General features: G+C 44.2%; 1 protein-coding gene across 4 annotated transcripts in view; it reads right to left on the bottom strand.

Annotated features, from left to right (window-relative positions):
* Positions 1–23,115, bottom strand: part of LOC6583551 (teneurin-m) — a 143,944-nt gene that overhangs the window by 58,902 nt on the left and 61,927 nt on the right. For 2 of the 4 annotated variants that reach the window (XM_044009863.1, XM_044009864.1), the window contains exon 2: positions 9,035–9,082. The exons of the other annotated variants lie outside the window; for them this stretch is intronic. In XM_044009863.1, the coding sequence (XP_043865798.1) occupies positions 9,035–9,082 (48 nt within the window). The remainder of the gene's footprint in view (positions 1–9,034; positions 9,083–23,115) is intronic. 4 annotated transcript variants of the gene reach the window in all.

Raw genomic sequence — 23,115 nt, 5'->3', positions numbered from 1 at the left:
AACAAGCTGACAGACAACATGACCTGACCCAACCTAACCCAGCGCCAGATTTGACGTTCGCCCCGGCTATTCAGTTCATGTTCATGTGCAACCACCCGGGCCATGTGCGCAGTCCAAGCCGGAGGATAGTGCGCTCTATTGCCGCAATTGGCAATAACGGGGCATTAGAATGCATAGCAGCACATACACTTGTTTATTATTTGCATCAACTGCCCCATTACTGCATGCAGCTAAAGGGATTAGACAGGGCTTTCTGTTGAGGACTTTACATACATATACATACGTATATGTATGCGTATGTATATAGTGTGTATGCATGTGCATATGATATCATATATGATGTTATGATGTTAAGTATAGCAATCTGAGCTGTTGAGGAACCATTGGCTTTTTATACTATGTAATTTAAGTTTCCAGCAGCTCAATAGCAGCTATTATATTATCGATATGACTTATCGGACTATCGAACTAGTAGATTAAGTATCGAATGGCAAGAATCCTGATTCATTTTAGAAAAATAAATAAACATATAAATATTTTATAATCCATATATTATAAGAAAAGATTCTTCTCAATTTGAATATTAATAGATTTTAATAATCCGTTTGGATTTAGGAAAATCTATGACTAGTAATCGGATGGCAATTTCATGTGGCACAGAGACAAATAAAAAGTAAATAAATTATTTTGTTGTTTAGCTTAAAGTAATTCATGCGAACCAATGGAAGGATTCTCTCTGGACCGAATTGCTGCCAACTCAACGTTGCCTCGAAATCGATCTTTAAATTTGCGGGAGCATAAAGTCTGCATTCGCTTGTATTTGTTAGTCGAACCTAATTGGATTTCATATTTGGCCACATTCCATTGTAGATTGCTATTGCCAAACAGCGTGTTTGACAAAAGTTGCCATGCAAACGCCGTCAACAACAACAACAGCAGCAATAACAACAACATCGGCAACAACAACAAAAACTCAATTGAAATTCGGAAAATGAGCATTCGTCCTAATGTTCCCCACTGAAGAGAAGCAACCAGAGGCACCCACGTGAGTAAATATACATAATACAAGAATAACAACAACACCCACAGCAACAACAACAACAACAACAAGTTACTTTCTTCAAATGAGAATTTCACTGATGTCCGCTGATGCCAACGTTGCGTATACATTTCAAGTTTCGAATTACGAGAGCACACGGGAATGTGTAGGAGGGGCAGGAGGCTGTCGCAGGAGGCAGCAGAAGGCTGGGGCAGAGTGATGAGGCAGGTCGTAACAGCTTTAATTGGAAGGACATGAAAGAGAACTTGTGCTCGAGACGTATGCCTGCTGCAAGTCGAGTGCTGCTCTCAGCAATCGTACCAGGTCAGCGGCTTGGCTGGATTATTTATTATTGGGCTGCACTAATGGCCGAGCGAGCTGGCAAGTGGAACAATTGCGCTTGCCACACAATCCACAATCCGCATTCGCATACCTTCAATTTGTGTTAATATAATTTAAAAATTTCTCTGCTCATTTTTTGCTGCTCCTCCTGCTCCTCCTGCTGCTGCTGCTCCTCCTGCTGCTGCTTTTAGTGTACATTGGAGAGTCGTAAAAGTTGCTTGCGATGCTTTGGCTGGCACTCTTAATTTTTATTTGCCATTTCGAGGGTTGTACGCTGACCCTGCCACAGCATTCAGTTCGCTGATTTGTGGAGTTTTCCTTTTTTTTTTTTACTTTTTTTTATTTTTGGGGCTTTTGTGTGCTCGCTTTTGAAGTTCACTAACACACACACCTACACACACACACATACAGCAGCACAAGTACAAGCACACATAAAATTGAAAAGTAGCGAAAGTTTTGAGGGTTAGTTGGTCCACTTGCAGTTTCTTTTCACGACTTTTCTTGCCAGCACAATTTAAGCAACATCTAGCAACAACTTTGCCCATGCACGAGCAACATTTTTAAGCCTAGTGCCGCCTGCTGCGAAGTTTGTTTTCTGTAATTATGCTCCGCCCGGTGCACAAAACTTTGCATTCGTCCTCTCTGGGGTGCACAGAGGCATAAGCAAAAAATTATGACGACGATGCTCGAGCGAACTCTCAGCAGCCTCTGCAGCTTTGATCAATGATTCGCTGCAGTTGGCTCAGCAGCGCAATATATTACAATATATTGAACTAGCCCGACTAGACTTTGTTTATCACATTCAAATCTGTATCTCTCTCTCTCTCTCTCTCTCTCCCCCACTCTCTGTGAGTGCATTACAGGATTCCTTCATTTAATTAAAAAGTTTGTCTTTCTTTGATTTCTACTTCTTCATTCGCCGCTGGGTGCAAAGTTTTTTTTTTTTTTTTTTTTTTTTTTTTTTTTTTTTTTTTTTTTTTATTTTATTTAAACAGGCTTTTTACTACCTAATTGGCATCTTAACAAGTTGAACATAAAGACACAATTATTTACAGTACACACTACAGAAATTTCATAACAATAACAATATAACAATTAACAAAAACATCAACAAACAATAACAATTTTTACGTAAATCACATGCAATTTGACTTGATACATTTTTATAGGAACCTCGCAGGGAGGTCCTGTGGATGGCACTTCTTCAGTCTTCTTTTTCTGGCTGCTTTCTTAAGTCTTCTTGCCAAAGGGTTTGGGTGGCCTTCGAGTCTTGCAAGGTAGCTAGCAGCTACCTTTTTGCATAACGTCTCCAACTTTGGGGACCCTGAGATCTTTTCAATGTCCCTGGTACGCATATACCAGGGAGCATTGCAAATTTGCCGGAGGATTTTTGCTTGTGCAACTCTTATTTTATTGAGATTTGTTTTTGCCGCAATCCCATAGATTTGAAGCGCATATCTCCATATGGGGCTGAGTATTGCTTTATAAATTGTCACTTTATTGTATAGTGACAATTTATTGGCCGGCTTAAGAAGCCATGACATCTTTGCGCTTTTGGACAAAACAGACTTTTTGACCATCGTGGTGTGCATATTAAATGTAAGCCTTCTATCTAACACTACGCCCAGATATTTGTGGCTTCTTTTGTGCGGTAGTGTTGAACCCTGCATGCTAATGCGACCACAGTTTAAAGGCCTTGTGGTAAATGTAACGTTTGCGCATTTGCTCCCGTTAATTCCAATGTTCCATTTGCACGCCCAGTCTTCAAAACTGCTCACATACTGCTGCAACGACTCTGTAGCTTTATTGATGCAGGTACTACTTGTCAGTACGGCTGTATCGTCGGCATACGTGGCTATCAGTACATTGTTCCGGTTTACTCCTGTGATGTCGCTATGTGAGGGCATATCGGCTGTGAACAGAGTATACAAGGTAGGGCCGAGAACGCTACCTTGAGGCACGCCTGCACATATTGGTCTTTTTGACGATTTAATACCATCAACATCAACCCTAAAGCTTCTATCTCGCAGAAAGCTGCTGACAATCTGGTACAATTGTGGAGTGAGAACGCTTCTAAGTTTGAATAGTAGTCCGTCATGCCAGACTCTGTCAAACGCTTGCCTTATGTCCATAAAGACAGCAACTGCATACTTCTTGTGTTCAAAAGCGTCCAGGATAAAATTGACCACTCGGTGAAGCTGCTCCGGAGTACCATGACCTCTCCTGAATCCAAATTGCCAGTTTGGGATTCTTTGTTTGACTGCTTCAAGTTGCAGGATCCGGTCAAGGATTACTCTTTCGGCCATCTTTCCTAAGGCAGGAAGAAGACTTATTGGCCTATACCCATCTACTTCACTAGGACTCTTTCCAGGCTTTGGGATCATTTTTATTTGCGCTGTCTTCCAGATGTTTGGGAAGTGTCCCAGCCTGAGCATACTGTTTAGGATCAGCACTATAAATAGGAGAGCTTTTTGGGTAGGAGCTTCAGTGTTCTGTTATCCAGCTTATCCTCTCCAGGAGATTTTTTTAACCCTCAGATTTTTAATAATATTTACTACTTCCTCCAGTGTGACAGGCCGTACAGGCAGAGTCATCTGGAACGGCATATCCAGCTGCAGCTCAACAGTTCTTCGCGTAGCATCGTCGGTGTAGTTGAACGGCATGAATCGCTGTTGTAGGCTGTCTGCAAATGTATCAGCTTTTTGCTGGCTGGAGTAACACCATCTACCTGCCGTATCCTTAATCGGTACTTTTGGAGCTGCAATTTTTTAAAACGACTTGTGAGCTTCCAAAGGGAGTAGTTGGAAGACGCATCCGAGCCAGCATTTTCCAGCATTTGATCGATACTGCATTGCTTGATTTTAGCGAGTACTTTTTGTACGCGATTGGAGATTCTTTTATAAATTTGGTGGACGCGTATATCTCCCGTTCGCACATACTCTTTCCTCAGCCTTCTCTTCATTCGCAATAAAGCAGCAGCATTTGGGGGCAGCATAACCATATGATGCTGTCTTGTATGACGTACATATTCTGGGGTCGCGTATGATGCAGCCAAAGATATGTTTCGCATAAACAGTGTAATCGCATCTTCTACGTCAGCCGCGCTATCTATTTGAGTGTTTAGATGAATTCTGCTCTCTAAGTTTGTCCTAAATTCATTAATGCGAGCTCCAGGTGCAAGGATGTATTGCCTCATTGGTCTAAGCTGTGGTGATTGATGCAAAGTCGCTACGACCGGCAAATGATCCGACGAAAGCTCATGATGCAGCTGGACAGATAGCTTGTTAGTGGCGAACCCATTATATATGAAAAAGTCGAGTGCAGAGGGAGTAAGCAGGGTGTTGAATGAATAAAAAGTTGGTTTTCCGGTTGCTAGGACTTGCCAAGTACCACTTGCGATGGCCTCTTGCAGCCGTTTTCCACGATAACAACTCCGTGAATTTCCCCACCATTGGTGTTTTGCATTAAAGTCTCCTCCTGCAATGAACCGGTTTCCCAGGGACTGAAGTAGTACCTTAAAATCATTTTCACTCCAGGGCTCGTTAGGAGGAAGATAGATTGATGATATTATGACGCTTCCGATGTTTGTCATCAAACTCAAACTAGCCGATTGAATATTATTATTTGAAATGGGTTCAGTGATGTCATGAACAATGTTAGATTTTATCAGCACAGCAGATCCGCCTTTCGCTGTACCACTGGGGTGATTTGCGTAGTATTGGTTGTATCCAGGTGTATAAATTTTAAGGCCTGGGCGCATGTGTGTCTCCGTGACCAACATCACATCAATTGATTTAGCATCAAGGAAAAGTCTCAGCTCGTCATTGCTTTTAACCAATCCTCTTGCGTTCCACAATCCGATTTTTAAACTCGAATTGATCATTTTAAAATGAGCTTCTGAACCAGGACACGAAAGGCTTTGTTTGCTTCCATTGTTTCCTGGATAAGTTTGAACATTTGATCCATTCTTGAATTTAGATCTGATATTGCCTTTTCTAAAAGGATAAATTTGCTGTCGTATTCTCGGTCATCAGCATTGTCATTTGACCTAGACACTTGTGTTCTGGTAATATTTTGCTGATTTACTTTGGGCCTGAAGTTATCCGCATAAGAAAAGCCTCTCTGAACAGTGGCGTTTGAAATAAACTGCGCTCTAGAATTCTGAATGTCTGCATGATTGTTATTGTTTGGAAGTCCATGTTTGGGCAATCTTGCATCAGGCTTTAGCTTTTTGCTTAGCTTGACTCTGACTGTGCAGCTTTTAAAGCTGGAAATGTGGTTGTCTCCACAATTGGCACATATGGAGGTCTCACTAGACTTTAGCTGGCAGTTCTCGGAGCCAGTAAAATGGTCACCTGAGCATTTACCACAAACTGGGTTTTTGAGGCAATAATTTTTCGTGTGTCCGTAGTCTTGGCATCTGAAGCACTGGACTATTTCCCTGTTGTGTTTTGCTTTTAATATTGTAACTCTGTGCGTTCCAATATGAGTTATTTTAAAAGCCTCTGCAACATTTGGCGTCTTCTGTAAATTAACAAAGAACATGCTTTGTCTTGTTTTAGCTTCATTCAATTCGTCATCATCCTCTTCATTGATCTCAATATTGCGCCAGTCTCGTTTCCTGGGACAGTAGATGTTCAGTACTGTGAGGTTCCGATCAGTAAAAGCGCGTTCAATTCGATGTTTTGAGACGTTGGGGTGTAAGTCTTTAATGACCACTCTATATGGTGTATTTTCTTTTAGTTGATGATGCCAAAATTGACAATTTTGCTTAGATAATATGTCAACGACAGATCTAAATGCGTTTGAGTTTTTTGTATAAATACGCGAGATTCCAGATCTGGATGTGCGTATTTCATACTCGGTATCCGCAATAACAGAACTTAACGCTGTCTCAAATTTGATCATATTATTAACCTGCGGCACGCAAATAGCTGGAGGCTTAGATATTTTGTTTTCCTGTTCCTCTCTATCAGGATTACGGTTGCTTTCATTTTCCCTATCTTGAACTTCTTCGTCCATATCCATTAGGGCTTCGGCTTCTTCAGCCAGAGCTGCGAAGCGATTGCTATAATTAGCTGCTGAGGAGGATGCAGCAGGGCTTTTGGTTAGGCTCCCAACATTTACGCTAAGCTGGGCAGGGTTCATTTTGCGGATTGTTTTTGACAGTTTGTCCGCTTTTTTATGTTTCTTCGAGACAGCCAGCTTAGTAGATTGGAAAGTGCAGTCTTTTTTTTGTGAAGGGCTAGCAGCCACACTTGTGCAAGAAGATGCGGCGCTAGAAACAAGGGCAGTAGAACATATGCTCCCAGTAGTATAGCTAGCAGTGCAGCTAACATTAGAAAATGTTAGGGTGCTCGTAGTAATGGTGTTTGTGCTTGTTGCGACCAAACCCACTCTACTTTTTGCCGCTTGCATTGCTTTTAATTGCTCTTCGGCCAGTTGGGTGCGCAGCTCTGCAGGCGTCGCACCAGCAATATTCCTCATCCTCTCAGTCCTGTCCTGCTTGATATTAAGCTGGGGTTGATTAGTTGAGCCTCCATCCATTCTGGGCAAGATTCACAAATTTGTTGTTGCCAAATTTGCGACTGCCCAATAATATGCAACACTGCTGATTGTTAACCTTCTTTGGACAACAACCAGCCAGTGCGACTTCCATGGACACCAACCAGTGAACAGCTGATTTTGACAGGCGGTCGCTGTCAAGCGGCCGGAGCCCGACCGAAAAATTGCACTTCAACTTTATTATTTAATATTTATTCTAATTAATTTGCGAAATGCAGATTATTATTGTCTTCACCGTGTCTATAAAAAGACACTGTACAAGTTTTTCTTTTGCCACTAACGCGGCTTTGTAACAATTTTTAATTAACGAATTAACAAAAATCACAAGACGAGTTTCAGGCCAGCTGTGTGCTTGTCAGTAGTCACGACGAGACTGGGTGCAAAGTTAATTTCCCAATTAAAGTCGGTTAATTGCAGTGCGCTAGGCGCTAGGCAACCGGCCAAGGCTCCCCGCCAACTATGCAGATACACCAAACATGCATTTCAAATCTGTGTGTGTGCCTGTGTGTGTGTGTGTGTGTGTGTGTGTGGGTATGACTGTTGTGCAATAATGTAATAGTGCCTACGCACAGGCGCAGCAGCAACAATTAAAAATAATGGAAAAACATTGCGGCACCAACCACAACAACAACAACAACAACAACAACAACAATGCCGCCGAGCCAACTAGCAACATTACAAGCAAGCGCTGGCATTATGTAAAGCAATTAAAATGTAACAGCAGCAACCGTAGTACCAACACCAACAACAACAACAAGAGAGAAAAAACCCACAGTATAACTTGAGCTTTATACACACACACACACACACACACACACACATGTATAACAAACAAACCGCTGACTTTTAATGGCATGCAAAATGTGTGCCAACCAGCTAGAATCAGCTGAGCCGAGCAGGACAGCAGCAAAGACAAGGCAGCAGAGCGAGGGAGAGAGAGAGAGAGAGAGAGAGAGAGTAAGCGCATTAAACGAGGCCCGCCAAAAAGTATGCTATGGAAAAAAGAGAAGCAGCTGCTGGCATGTGGCTGGCAACTTGAAGCTAACCCATGATTAAATAAATTGTTGAAAAATGTTCAACAAGCCAGCAGCGCCTGCTGCAAGCACCCGCTGCCTGTGCTTACAGCTCTCTCTCTCTGTGTGAGTGTGTGTGTGTGTGTGCAGTTCGTGTCTATTGTGTTAGGTATACACATGTATACCACGCACCTTTAAATCTGTTGTGCACCTCGTTTTGGGAAGGGGAAGCTAACTCTAGCCCCATTAGCCGGCAGGCCTTCGTATGAAAGTCAAGTTAACAACAAAATGTTTCAAACTTGTTTTTCTCTGCCAGCAGTTAATTAAATGCGATAATATTTGCATGCAGGCCGCAACAATAATAAACAAGGCCCGGGCAAAACAGTAAGTGTTATGCTAACTGTCAATAAACATTATTGTTGTCAAACTCTAAACACACCAATTGCCCTGTGTCAACTAAGGCTGGCGGAATGGGATTGCGTATGTTTAATAACGTTTGCACAGCTCGAATGTGAATTATGAATGATTCAATTTGAAGTGGAATTCAATCCGAAGTTCCGTAGATCCACCCTATAGCTTTTGACAGAGACGGGATCAATACGCCGTACAGGCCCAGATGAGAGATATCATATTGAAATTGGATGTTTCTTTGATTAAATGAAGAAAACATGGTTCTGTGGAATATGGAGAACCTTGTAGGGTTGCAGGCTGAATCCGTCCAATAAGGACAGAATTGTAGTTAAAAGAAATATAGTTATCTTATCTCGCTTCTTGAACTAAAGAGCCTCCTCATATTTCTCCAGCAGATAAGACAAAGGGCAGGCTAGTACATGTCTCGAATAGTAGATATGATTATTTGATATAGCAACATTTTAGATTGGATTGTAGATAATAATTCAATCATTTTGGAACTGATTCATAGACGAATATTCTATGTAGTCATCGTATGTATTGTCATGAGAATTAGATGCAGAAGTGACTGGAGTGCACTGAAACATGACTATTGTGAATGTCTCAATTCCATGACATTCCACATCTTGTATTATAATCTATGAATCACGAAAATTGGGCAAACCTTGCAACCGAGTTGAGTTTATATAACTAGGTTCATCTGGGAGCATACCTGCAAAGAAGAGGAAAGAGAGCAATTAGTTATAGTTCGTCTATTTAGTAGCTTAATTTAATGGATGAATTGCAATTTTAAAATTTAATGTTTGAGATTTTCACTTGTTTAATTCCAATATGCAATGCACTCATATATTTCGTTTTTATTTCATTTTATGCTATTTTTTGTCGTTTTTATTTTATGTTTATTTCGGCCTCAGCTTTTGCAATAATTTAATTTACTGCATTTTGTGGCTGACCGCACTGCGTTTTTGTTGCTACATTGGCCGTTGCTGCAACTGTATTATTTGTATTTATTATTATTTGTTGTTTTTCCGTTTTGTTGTTATTTACTTTATTTGGCTTTATTTATTCTCTGATACTGCATATTATAATTATTTACTCTGCAACCGCGTTGGGGCTTTGCTCGTGTCACTCGCAGCAACCGCCGCCTCCGCTTCACCTTCACAATTTTGCATACTCCAGGTGGAGTGAAATAGCTGAAGTTGATGCAGTCGGAGATGAAAGCCGATTGAGTCTCATTTAAATTATTTAGCTTTCGCCCAACTGCAACAGCCACACGAAGAGGCGTCAACTCGCAATAAAAGCTGAAAAATTAATTTAAATGTCTTCCTAATGAATGTTTACAGCGCTCATATTTCGTATATGACATATGAATAGCCCCTTCCCATTGCCCATTTGCATCTTTTGTCATGCTAATCATGGAAAACGAGAATGGATATCAAAACTCTTGCATAAGTGACAAAAAATTAGCTGCAGTCATCCGACACCGATGCCTATGCCGATGACGATATCGATACCGAAACCCCGCAGCCCGCTGCCCGCTGCCCGCTCCGATCTTCGACTCCAGCTGAATATGAAAGAGTTCCAGATGTGACAAGAGAATGCGATACGAGATTCAATTTTCGATGCGCCGTATGTCATCTGCATATTAACGGCATAAGATATCAACTGCCATGTCGCACGACACTTTTTGTCCCCTCATGTGTATGTGCTCACGCACACAGACGCGCGTGAGCATTATCATTCCCTCTCGCTTATCGGAGCGTCGCTTGCGTGAAACTGTGAAGTGATTTGGAGCTGATATGCAAATCTGTGACTCTGGCCGCGGTTAGCGTTGGTTAATTGAGAGAAATTTTCGGGGCTGCAAACCGAAAGCGACTTTTGATTAATGGGCGACAATTTAAAATGCATTTGCCGTGGCTGCGTCATTGCATAAGCCAGTCCAGAAAAACATTGCTGCGTAGGCTGCTCCGAGGCCTCCCTTTCCCTGACTGACAGCAACTGCAAAAGAACCAGAATCCATCCTCGACGGGCGGACAGGCACACAGTAGCCAGAGGCACAGATCGCAACTGGCAAACGAGGATGCTCTGGGCTCTGGCTGGACAAAAGTTAATGGCTCGACTTGGGCAGCAGCAACAATGCGAGGCGAATTTCCTTTTTTGTGTGCCTATGCAATGATAATAAACGGCAGCCTGCCCAAAAGGGAATGAGCCTGGGACAAAGGCACACAGAGCGAGAGAGTGAGAGAGGGGGGGAGAGGGAGAGGGCGAGGCTGACAGCAATGCGCAGGCGCAGCAGCCTTGTTGTTGCATTCGAACAATGAGCATGTGGTCTCCGCTCTGAGCAATTTGAATGGACGTGCTCCTGACTCGCTGCGCTCGTGTGTGGGTTCGCCGCGGTCTTCATTTGAATGCGCAACATGTTGCTGTGGCATGCAACAGCCGATGCCGGTGCCGGTGCCGGTGTCGGTACTGGTCAGATCCGCCTTCATGCTGAGCTCGCATCAGCTACTCCTACGGCTTCATTTGCCATTATCTTCCAGTTGGTTAGTTAGTGCGCCTTAATTTATCGCTGCAGCGTCTGCGATACCAGTTGGCTCCGCTCATAATACACCTACTACCAGGCACATACTGTGTGTGTATGGGCAGCGTATGCTCTGTGGAGGTAGCCTCGACAATGCCACGAGGCAAGTCAATTGTCCATTTCATTTCTTGTTGTGCAACAGTTTCCGTATCGCTCTCATAAATTGCTGCTATTGTAGTTCTTCTCCTTTCAGAGTGCATGCAAATATGAGACAGCCTCCTTTCCCGCCTTCGCCTCCGCCTCCTCCTCCTCCTCCTCCTTATCTATTCGAGCTCAACTCTTTGGCTCCCTGCTTGGCCTGGGTTGCCCGGCTACTTATTTGCTTATTGAGTTTATTATTATTGTCGTTATCTGAGCTGCCGCTGCTACTTCTGCTCCTGCTGCTGCTGCTGTTGTTGTTGTTGTCGTTGTTGTTGTCGTTGATTGTGGTCATTGCTGCTGTTTATTATTACACTCGTACAACTACTCAACTACAACCTCCTCATGCGCCTCATGCTCTTCCTTCTGTGCTAATATTAAATTATTGCATTGAGCTAGGACTGGAGCAGCCTCACAGAGCCTCCTGCTGCATGCTTTCCCTGCCATCATTGAGATTAATGAGCAGCTTAAATAATCTACGCTAAGCTACTACAAAACTATCTGTGTTCTAGTCGAGTTAGAGAGAGAGAGAGAGAGAAAGAGAGAGCGAGTTCGCTTTTTATTAAAAAGTGATATCTTAATAGCATAAGCCCATTGCTCTATACAGTCGCACTCGATAGTTCCCAGAGATATATTTCCCTTTATAAATGTGATACCAAATATTATTTAACGCCTGAACTAGGCTGACAGCCGGGGGAATAGATGGCAGTCTGTACTCCATTTGACTTCGGCTGGCCCACTTTTGCTCGCTCCTGCTGAGTGCATTGCTGCTGCTCGGTGTCCATGCTTCGTTATCGATTCGAAGGCTCATTTATAGTGCGCCGGCTGACAAATACAAATGCTTCGAGTCGCACGGAGTCCTGCTTGGATTCGGACTCGGCTAGGCAGTCCATCAAGCGGGCTGGCCTTCGTCAGTGGCAGCGAACACGCCCCTGCTGATGTGGATGTTCATTGTTGTTGGGCTCTGGCATTTACCATTTAGCATTTACGATGTTCAAGCTTTTCCACTTCCGGGCAATGCACTTAGCCGCTTCCATGCGAAGGTAGCTGAGGATTTGTGCTACACTCTTAGAGCCGGCTCGAGCTCATAATCTTACCACTCAAATCGCTAAGCAGCTTGGCAATAGCAGCAGCTGGAGTTGGAGCTGGAGCGACTTCCCTTCTTTAGGGCTGCTCTTAATTTACCCTTAATTAATTGACCTGCAGTCTAGTTAAGTCCACACTCCACTCTCGCCGATCCCCGACCATCCCTGCGCTCCCCCCTCCGCCCGTTGCTCTACTTAGTTGCGGCGTTTGCCATTTTTGCAAATGTTTTGTGTGCATGCAAATGGTTCGTTCCGTCGTTCATTCACTCATTCACTCACTCACTCACTCACTCATTCAGGCAGTTAGTCATGCAGTCAGCCAGGCAACCAGCCAGCCAGCCAGCCAGTCCGTGGTCAATTCCATTCATTTCCATGGCTCGCTCAAGTGGCGCTGTGGCCACTCGAGTGGCCTGCCCACTTGAGAGAGCCAAGCCCCGTACTGACATGGCCCGACCTGAATTGCCCCAGAGCTCATTTAATTTAAATTTGAATTTGAATTTTGTATTCATTTATTCGTGTGCGCCCAGAGACTGACCACTGGCCGAATACCCTGTAAGCAGAGAGAAGCAAGACTCATCGACCCAGCAGTCCATCACGATCCGATCGATCACATTTTCATCTGTTATCTGTTGCATAGGGCAGCTGGCAGTTGGCATTTTTGTAAACTCTTGAAACTCAATTAAAAGTTAATAAGCTGCAGCAAAGTGTCCAGCAGCAGCTCCAGTCCACTCCTGCTTAGCTATTCGGATTTGTTGCTTATCGACTGTATTTGCCACACAATTAATTATTTGACTGCATTCGCACGGAATTTAAAAGCCTGCGGTCAGTTCGAGTAATGTTTAATTAACCGACGAGTCGGGTTGAGTGTGTGCGTGTGTGTGTGTGTGTGTATGTGTGCGTGTGTGTGTGTGGAAATTGGGTCATTCAGTGCTCGGCTCTAGAGTGGCTCGGGATGCTGCCTTATTAGGGCAACTAATTAAGGCAAGGCTATGCTAAAAACTAGCTCCAGCACACACACGCACACACACACACACTCGCACACACATACACACGCAGTCAGCTGGCGGAGTCTGCTTTGTTTTATTGTGCAGAGTGTCGGATGTCTCATGGCAGTTAAACTCATTCGCAGAACACTTAATGCGCACTAATGAAATGTCAGCTTAAGTCATAACTCAACTGCAGCAGCCGCAGAGCCACAGCTAGAGCCACAGCCACAGCCACAGTTAGAGCCACAGCCACAGCCACAGCAATAGCCAGAGCCACAAACAACAAAAGCCAAGTCCGAGCATCAGCAAATGAGATTGGTAGTCAGGTCCAAGTCCAAGTTCCAGGCGAAGCCCAATCCCCACTCCGAGCTGCTGAGCAACTACTTATGACAGAAATCTATGGCAGAGCCAAGGGCGAAACTTTTGTGGGGCTTTTCGCTTGGCTTTTAAATATGACTTGCATTTATGGGATTTATGTCCTCCCGCGTGCATGTGTGTGTGTGCATGTGTGCTCGCCGCTAAACAAAATGGCGGCTATTGTAATTGATAAGTGTCTGTGTGTGTGTGTGCGTGTGTGCGTGTGTGCGTGTGTGCGTGTGTGTTGCCTTTATTGTCCTGCCAATGTCCGCCATTTTGCTTACACGCTAAAAGAGATTGATGATGCCTTGAAAGAGCACTCGGGCACTCAGAGCGGACTCGGGCTTCGGAATCCCAGCTTGCGTAATTGTAGCAGCAAAATTAAATGATGAAAAGTTTTCTTTTGGCATCCCATCGACATCCCAGCCGAGCCACCCAACCAGCCAGTGCCACTGCCATGGCCAGAATACGATGTCCATTTGATTGATGAAATGATAAATATCTGGCTCTGTCTTTTGCCATCGCCCACAAAAATTGCTACAAGCTGCGAGCTGAGGGCTGTGGGTATTATTACAGCGTTATTATTAAAGCGTTTTTAATGCTAAATGTCAAATGCAGGACAGATAAGCAGCCCCAGCTGTCAATGCAGCGCGCGCACAGAGGACGCATGGACTGCGGATGCTCGCTCAAGTGGCTGCCAGAAGGAGAGTCGATCCAGTGGCATCATTACTAAATGAGCATGTTATGGGCTTCAATAGATAGCTGGCTGTCTAGCAGTCCGCTATCTGCCGTCCTCTGTCTGCTGCCGGCTGAGCTGCAAATCCCACTTAAAATCCGCTTCGTTTACGAAAATGTAATGATGATTAATTACAGCCGCAGAGTGTGGCAGTAGCGGCATGCTGGTTGAGGTCTTTCGGACTATCTTTTTCGGTTTTCGGTCTTCGGTTTTCTGTTCTTTTTTTCTGTTTCTGTTTCATCTTCCGGGAAAGTGCTAAGTACGCAGCGCAACGCTATGCGCTGTGGGCGGGGAGGCTTTCACTCCCGCTGGCCTGCCACGGGTCATTAACGGAAGGGGCCAGAGCCGGAGCGCGCAGCTTTTCTAATAGTTCTGCTGCTGACCCACAGCCCAAGCAGCCGCCTCCTTCGCAAAGAGAAACAAAAGTAATTAATATGCCAAAGTTTGCTGCGCTGCGGTTGTCAGCTAAGCCGACGGATGGGTTCATTAAAGCCAAGGTTAAACCAATGTGAAGTGGAGTTTGCCTTCGAAATTCGAAATCCGAAATTCGAAACTCCAGTTCCGATAAATATGACAAATCTGCAAACTTTGGCTGCCCATATTCAAATCAAATACTTGAACAGCTCAAATTGCGGCACATTCGCTTGGGGTCACTCGGTCAGCAGCGGCTTGATATCTGGCCCCATCAGATGCTAGCTGGAAGTCGCTCTCTCTCTCTCTCTCTCACTCTGCGAGTCCATATTACGGGTCAATTAAAAACCATTTGCATGCTAATTGCACTGCCACTCGCCAATTTATCGAATTTATTATGATAAAAGCTGAACATAATGGATAAATCAGACACGCGATGCCTCGCCGCCTGCAGCTCGCAGCTCGCAACTCGCAACTCGCAACTCGCAACTCGCAATGCCAATGCATTTAAAAACACATTTACACGGCGTCACCAATGCCCCCACCCCCCGCACTATACGTGCCCCAGGTCCGCGGGGCTGTGTGGACTATAGTTCAGCCAAACAAAACGCTAATTTGTTTTTAATATGCGGCGTAGACCCGGTTCTGGATGTGGCAGGGGCAGGCGCTGCCTTGAAGCTTGATTATCTGCTCAAAAATTCAAAGCCCGAAAAGTGTTTCATCGTTAACACCCCGACCGAACGACCGACTGAGCGACCGAGTGACTGAGGCTCTGTTCGAACTTCGGGCTCCTCAGCCACTTCGAGCAGTTCATCCGGGCCAAATCCTAGACGCAGTGCGGCTTAACAATGTTATTAAAATTAATATAAATGACTTCAGAGCCGCATGGACATTAGCCCAGCTGGCCCTTCGCACCGACGCGAAGATGTGTGAGTGTGTACACACACACACACACACACACATACACACAGGAATGTCTGGCCTGCTCGAATAGGCTCTTAACCTGGCGGCGGCGGCAGCTTTAGCTGTTATTGTTTTTGTAATTAACGCTTCGGACTATAGAAGAAAACAAAAACCAAAAAAGAAACTAGAGACAAAAAATGGAATGGCGGCGTTCAATGGTTTCTTTTTCTTTCGGTTTCTGCGTTCTCTTTCTCATATTTTTATTTCATTTTCTTCAGTTTGTTCACTTTGGACAATTTTTACGCTTCTTCAGTTGCGTCTCCGCTGGAAGTTTGTAACGCCTGTCCATATAATTAATTGTGTTCTTTGTAAGCCACATAAAGCTAAAAATAAAATAAAATTAAAATTTTTGAATACCCTGAAATTATGGGAAAAGGCAAAAATAAATCTGTAATGCCCAGAGTTGAGGCATATATAAACGTGTTTATATTTGAGGGCGCACTCCTATAGATAACAAAACTCCCTGTATATAAAATGATGACTGCATGCAACAGATTTTACAGTTTGTATTACATAAGGATGACAAGATATTTAGTGACAATCTAGACTTAGTCTCTAACTAAGATATGACTTTTTTTTGGGAATATTTAAAGTGACTTTTGGAAATTTATAAATAGTTTTATCTTTCATTCTTTCAAGAGCTCGGCACTTGAAATGTATTTTGAAAAACTCTTGTAGTTTGAGTAATTTTGGTAATTTATAAACAGATTCATATTGCATTTATTCAAGAGAAACTCGTGCAGCTAGAGCATCCCCTCGTCTCTCTCGAGTCATACACCTTCGAGCTGGTTGTGGCTCTAATTCTGGCTTTTTGTTCTCTAATGAAAGCTGATTGCTGTGAAGCGTGGAGAAGCTGCTGGCAACGAGTTGTATTAATCAAGGCATATGAAGCTGCTCAGCTAAGCTGATTATGAGGCCTTTGTCTCTGCGAGTTCAGCTAAAACGAGTCTAAACTGTGGTAATTTCATCAATTCAGCAAGCCATTCGCTGATTACAGGTGTGCGGTGCCTGATAGGCAAATGAATGAATTAATGAAAAGTTCCTTCCATTCACAAGTTATTATCATTGTTATTATCTATCTGGCAATCTGGCAATCCGGCAATTAATTTCGTAAGCGTCTCTCCTTTCCACGCAATTTGCTGCCAATAGTTGTCGCAATGAAAGTTTTCATGCAATTGATTTACCTCTGCATTCACTTTAATTGGCTCCGAGTCGCAGAAGCCACAACGAAAGCCACCCCAGTCGCCAAGGACTCGCATGGCAGCAGAGCGACTGTGAATAATACCCGCTGGAAATTAACGAGACGAGGGGCATAGGAAATGCAGGCGCTCGCTCGGCTATTAATAGAAATAAATTGAATGTGGCCAAAATGTGTATGCCACATTCGCCAACTTACATATTCATGTGCGATCTAATAATGCCAACAAAGCTGGCTGAGCGACAGACAGACAGCCAGCCAGAGAGACGGCAACGAGCGCTATACATTCAAGATGTATGAAAGCGAACTTCTTATGCAAAGCCACTTAACAAATGGCAATTTATTTGCACATAATTTGTGAGCGCCGCAGGATATTTGCCGAGCCACGAATCCTGCCTGAGCAGACGTTGACAGCGCTCAGCGCTCAGCGCTCGGTGCTCGGTGCTTACTGAACTTACTAAAATTACAAATTAATTTTGCGAAAATTTGCGCAAAAACTACGGACGGACGTAGAAAATATGTTACATAGAATATGCTATGGAAGACAGCGGCAACACGCATCCCAGCCCATCCTGCCCCTCCCATCAATACTCTGTATATATACATATGTAGCATATACGGAGATACACAGAGATTGGCGAGTAAATGAAATGTATTGAATTGACATAAAAGTCGCTCAAGTTAATTCCCTGGCAATGAAATTGGTGGGCTTGCCACCCGCCCGGCCCCATCCACCCCACCACACGTCCCATAGAAAGATGTTGAGATGCTCACATGATTACAGGGTTGTTTGGCAAGGAAAATCCGAGCTGAAAGGAAAATCTATACAACATTTCGGACAATGTCAATTTGTTAGCATTTATTGAATTGTGAATTATTAAAGCGCCCAAATTGAAAACGCAACTGAATGGGAGCCGGGCCAGAAGAGGGAAAGGCTCCTCATACATATATGACTATATATTGTATGTATATATATGTATGTTTTCTTGTATCTGCAGCTTACAGAAATACCATATTGTATGGAGAGCACAATGCGAACAAAGGCAGAGTCGATTTAGCTGGCAATGTAAGAAGAGAAGCCAACAAAATCGCAGGTGAATCTCATCTGGAGACACTTCAAGACGCTGCACAGTCTAGGGTAGCATCAGATTGGAGAGCACCTGCATCGAATATTTATTTAAACACTGAGTTCGTAATGTAATAAAAATAACTACAATAATTTTAAGCACAACATCCAGCAAGCATCCAGTTCTACGCTTTAAATATTTCGATTTATTGAAGTTGCTCTCGAGCCTAGTTGCGACCATGCCCGACTCCTGCCAAGTCACATTTGTTGGGGGCAACTTCATAAAAGCCCAATCAGACCACAAGCAGCACACCACAAGCTTCACTCAGGTCGTGGGTATTGAGTGCCAAAATAAATGCCAATGAAAGCGGGAAATAAATGCAAACACACGCACACACACACGCACATACACACACGCACACACATCGCCATTCACATACACAATATTCGAATAGATTGAAAGGAAATAGTACAAAGTGTGCTAGCTGGGAGGGGAGCGGGAGCGAGAGGTCTTGTGGGGCTTGTGGCTTGAGTCCTTGTTATCCTTGCTAGTTGCGTATGAATTCAACAAATTTAATAAGCAAATAGAGCGAAAAGTGCAGAGACTGCGAAATAAGCCGTCATTCAAACGCAATTGCTGAATTTTGTTTATTTTGTTATTTGTTGTTGCGAGGCATGGCAAATCGATAGCACGCGTCAATTGCTGCTCAAGTGGTCCTGGCCGGATTCTGGGGTACAGGGATAAATACACATACATATGAGCATGTGTGTTGGTGCGGACCCGGGCCAACCCTCGCTGGCATTAACAGCTTTCGGCTTATGTGCAATTTTTCAAATATTTGTCTTGGCTCTTTTTGCACGCTTGGCCATTGCAAACCAAAACAAATGCCAACTAATGCGAGGAAGTGTGCTCAAGGACCAGCTCCACATTCGTCACGCAGCCAAGCACAGCGAGTCACGGCTACAGCGACCCACAGTCAGCTGGAATAGTTCCATTATCAAATCGTTGACATTTACGCCAGAGGCTCGCAAAATTGGCAGCACTTGATTATTGTGAAACAAGCGACGTGCTCCTCAGTTGGGTCCAGGCTGAGGCTGAAGCTGAAGCAGCCTCAGTATCTGCTCATCTCTTGTACGTGCTAAATTATCACTCGTAGACGGCTCCTTTCAAGCTGTGCAATGGCCCGCGGCTTTGCTTAGTTTATAAGTTCGTTAGTTCCTATGTCTGTGTGTCTGTGTGTGCCTGTGTATGTGTGCAGCCAGTGAAGTTGAAGCGGTCGATAGCCACAATGTCTAATTAAGAAACCAGCTTAAAACAATTGAAGCTACTTGCTTTGAGCCCTGGCCTTGTTATACTGTTTAGCCCACAGGCAAGAGCCAACAGCCCACAGCCCACAGCCAACAGGCAACAGCCGGAGCGTTCTGCGTGCGGCCGGTCAAGCGGCCACTTGAGCGCATTGGGCGATAAGCTCCCGCAGTGGCTGGCTCTGAGAGTCCCCTCGAGTGGGGCAGGGCAATTAGCTCGGCGGCACAAATTGGAATGCGATTAGTCAAGCATAGGCCGCACTTATGGCTCGCCATTTCAAACCGAAGCAGAGCAGCACTCCCACTGGCTCCAGCGGATTGCTCCAGCAGGAGTCGCCTCTCTTGAAAGGGCGGCAAATGTGTCGAGGAAATGCGACAAAAGCAACTTTTTATTTTTGTTTTTATCATGTTTATGGCGCTGCATTCGCAATGCCAAAGGCAGTAAAATAAGCGAGCGCATAAAATGTTTGCCGCATTTTAGGCGCAGGCGCTTCACCCCCTCGCATCAGGCCCCATCTGGCCCAATCTGGCTGCCAAGTGCTGAGTCGCCAAGCCAAAGCAAAGCGAACAATTGCATAAATTATCGCAAAAGTGTCAGGTCGCATCTGTTTTTCCCCCAGTTTTCCAGAGTTCCTCTTCCACTGCATTGGGCGAGCATGTAATAACAGACCATAATAATCACACTATCTAAAATCGATATGGAGGAAGAGTTATACAAATGGGCATGAGATTTATCATGCAGTTAAGAGCTGCGACTGGCTGACTGACTGTCCGATTGACAGACTGACTGACTGAGTGACTGACTGAGTGAGTGAGTGAGTGAGTGAGTTCAGGGGTTCGTTGACCTTTCAAGGGGGTTTAAAGATTTTCGTCTGGCAGTGGAAATATTTCGCCAACTGCAGCTGAGCTCAAGAGTTCTCTCGTTCGCATTTACAAAGGACTGACAAAGGAAAACGATATGGCCGGGCTTTTCCCTAACAATCATTTTTCTATCCACTGCGACTGTCCTGGCCATTGTGACAAGTGAAGTGGGCAGCCTTTGCTCCTTTGCGAGCTGGCATTAAAAAATGAAAAGCTGCAGTCGTCATTTTCTTGCCAATGCTTTCTTACGGCTCGATTGTCGGCATTGCAGCAGGAGAAGAGAAGGAGGAGCAGGAGGAGGCGGAAAGACAGCGGCAGGACAGAGCGCTGTCCAAATATTTCTCTTACATTTCCGTAATGGCAATGGAACTGTGCGCCGCTAGATGCAGCTAGACTCAGCTAGATGCAGCTAGATGAGAGCAGTTTTAGCAATCGACCATTTCCGCTTTTAATCAACGACTGCGCATCGATATAGCTTCGATTGCTCTATAAATACTTGTCATGCCCAATTTATGGCTCCGGGGCAGCGGAAAATAAACCTCTTAATGCATACATATTATTTCAAATTTAGCGCCGATCAATTCTATTGTCCTCAACGGGGGCCAGCGGCATCTTGCCCAGCATTTTCGCGGGGCGTGCATCTGGCGGCGCATCCATCAATTTTTATGGCGCCCCAGCGAATGTCGCTGAAAAAATGCATAACCGAATCGCAGCAGCGTGCCAAATGCCACGCCCCTGGCCAGAAACTACAATATGTATATGGCTGGCCGCTGCAGAGCACACGATAACCAGCCATAGAGCTGACCCCGTGGCCAGACGCGATGCTGGGGAGATTGCGGCGCGCAGTTAGCGCCAATTTGATGGCTTTTGCATTGTTATTGCTGCTCCAGTTAATTCGCATTGTGCATAGAGTTCGCAAATCGTTGGATATTGTTTTTCGGCCGTCAGTCGGCCATTCAATCTGAATGTGGGCGAGCGGGCCGACAGCCCAGTGCACCTGCTGGTCGCGCTGCCCCCCCACCCACCACCCGCCGCCCGCAGCAGCAGAGCAGCATAGCGCAGTAATTGCAGGCACTTAACGCCCAGCCAGATGCCACGCCCACACTCAACACACATTTGTTTGTAATGAAATTATTTAACTTGTACGCATCCGCGTCTTCACCCAGACTCAGCCACTGGAAGCGCAGCTGCCATGGAAGCCAAACTCAATTAAAACGTCAGCGCGCCGCTGTTGCTGCTGATGTTGCCTGTTAGTTATTTGCACCAGCAACAGCAGCAACAGCAGCAACACCAGCAACAGCAGCTACAGCTGTAGCAACGGCTACAGCACCAACATCTACAACTTGCCGCACATGCCAACTGCCAACTGCCAACTGATAATTAACTTGAAAATCAACTTTCAGCAGTTAGCTCGCTCAATTCGGTAGCCGCAGCCACTGCAAAGGCTTTAACACAATTTCCAACCCACGAAACCTGAGAACTGCTTCAAAAACTAAACCTATGGAGGGTTAAATGAAGTTAAAGTCCTCCTGCAACAATTGCTGGCGCTTCGTATATCTCTCATATGAACCTCCTTTTGTTCTGGGAATGAATAAATAAATATTTACTTCAATTATGAAGTGAGAATGCGTAAATCAATTGAATAAATTTACAAATTACTTAAATCAATTAATTCAAAGTCAAAGAAAGCTCCTATATATAGAGAGGATTTTTATTATATTATTAGTGAGCATTGCGGGACGTGCGGGGAGCAGTCTTCTTGAGAGCAGACTGCGATGTCTACACAATCTATGCTGATGTTATGAATGTGAATCTATATTCTGAAATGTTTATTAAATAAACCGAAGTATTTAATATAGATTATCTGTCTGTTTGTTCTAATAATAGTTTAGTAAAATATAATATAATATAATGTATTATAATAAAATATAATCCATAAGGCTAAAGTCAAGCTATTTTTCATACGGATCCACTCTGATAAACGATAATGTTTTCCAATTTATTAAAGCCGACTAAAAACAATCCTAAGTTTCAAGTCACTCAACAATGAATTTCAAGGAATTTTCCGATACATATGTACATACAATACCATAACAAAAAAGATTCCTTGAAATTTCTTGTTAAGTGACTTTGAGCTGTGGTCAATTGGCAAACCACATGGGCACACACACACATACATGGATAATCTGTCAATGCTTACACATACTTTCAAATTCCATTAATAAACTCAGAAATTGGTCGCACTTCAGGGTAACTCCTAGTCGAGCATTCCCTGGTTATTAATGCTTAGGTAAGGAGAACTATTTGAATGATAATTTGTGGCGTCTTATGAAAGTCTTCAAAGATATTTCAAAGAAGACTCCGACTTATATGAAGCACTAATATGACCTCATCAAACATTTGAGACTAGCAAGAATTAAAAGCAAGGCCTTGGCAGCTTTGTGACACAAGATTTTAATAGTTTCGCTGGAAGTTTTATCTGGCTCTCTCTTTATATATATATTTGCTTGCTTTCCACTTCTTTTTGTCAATGTCCCTCGCCTGTAAATTATGTCTGTGTGTTTTGGCTCTTGTATTTCTTATTTTGTTTGCTGAAGCGCAAATAGCGTTAAGCCAAAAACTAATGAAGCGTCAATTTTGTTTAATGCGGCTGCTGCTGCTGCTGCTGCGGCTGCTGCTGCTGCTCCGAGGCTCGGCGACTCTTTTTCTCACCGAATTCAATTTGCGTGGCTGGCGCTGTGTTACCTGTGAGGCCCGACCCGTGAGTCTGGGTCTTGGCACGCCCAGTTCTTCGGTTTGAGCTGAGGCCACGCTTCGGTTGGCGGCGCAGGGGCATTTTATATAACCCGTTTTATTTCATTTCGCGTTCAGTTTTTAGCTTTGTTTATGACGCTCAGTCGCGGGGCCAGGCAATTAATTGTCATTTGTCAGCTTTTGATGTTGCGCTGCTCATCGATTTGTTTTCGTGTGGGAAATGCGTAGATCAAGAGCGCCCCCGTCAAAGTCTTTTCAAAGAGTCAAAGAGCTGCCCAAGTTGAGCTGAATGGGACTTCAGAAC

The sequence above is a fragment of the Drosophila mojavensis genome, unplaced genomic scaffold, assembly GCF_018153725.1.
Source record: "Drosophila mojavensis isolate 15081-1352.22 unplaced genomic scaffold, ASM1815372v1 contig_74, whole genome shotgun sequence".
Classification (NCBI taxonomy): Eukaryota; Metazoa; Arthropoda; class Insecta; order Diptera; family Drosophilidae; genus Drosophila; species Drosophila mojavensis.
Note: the sequence above shows the minus strand (reverse complement) of the source record. Positions and strands in the feature narration are given on the sequence as shown.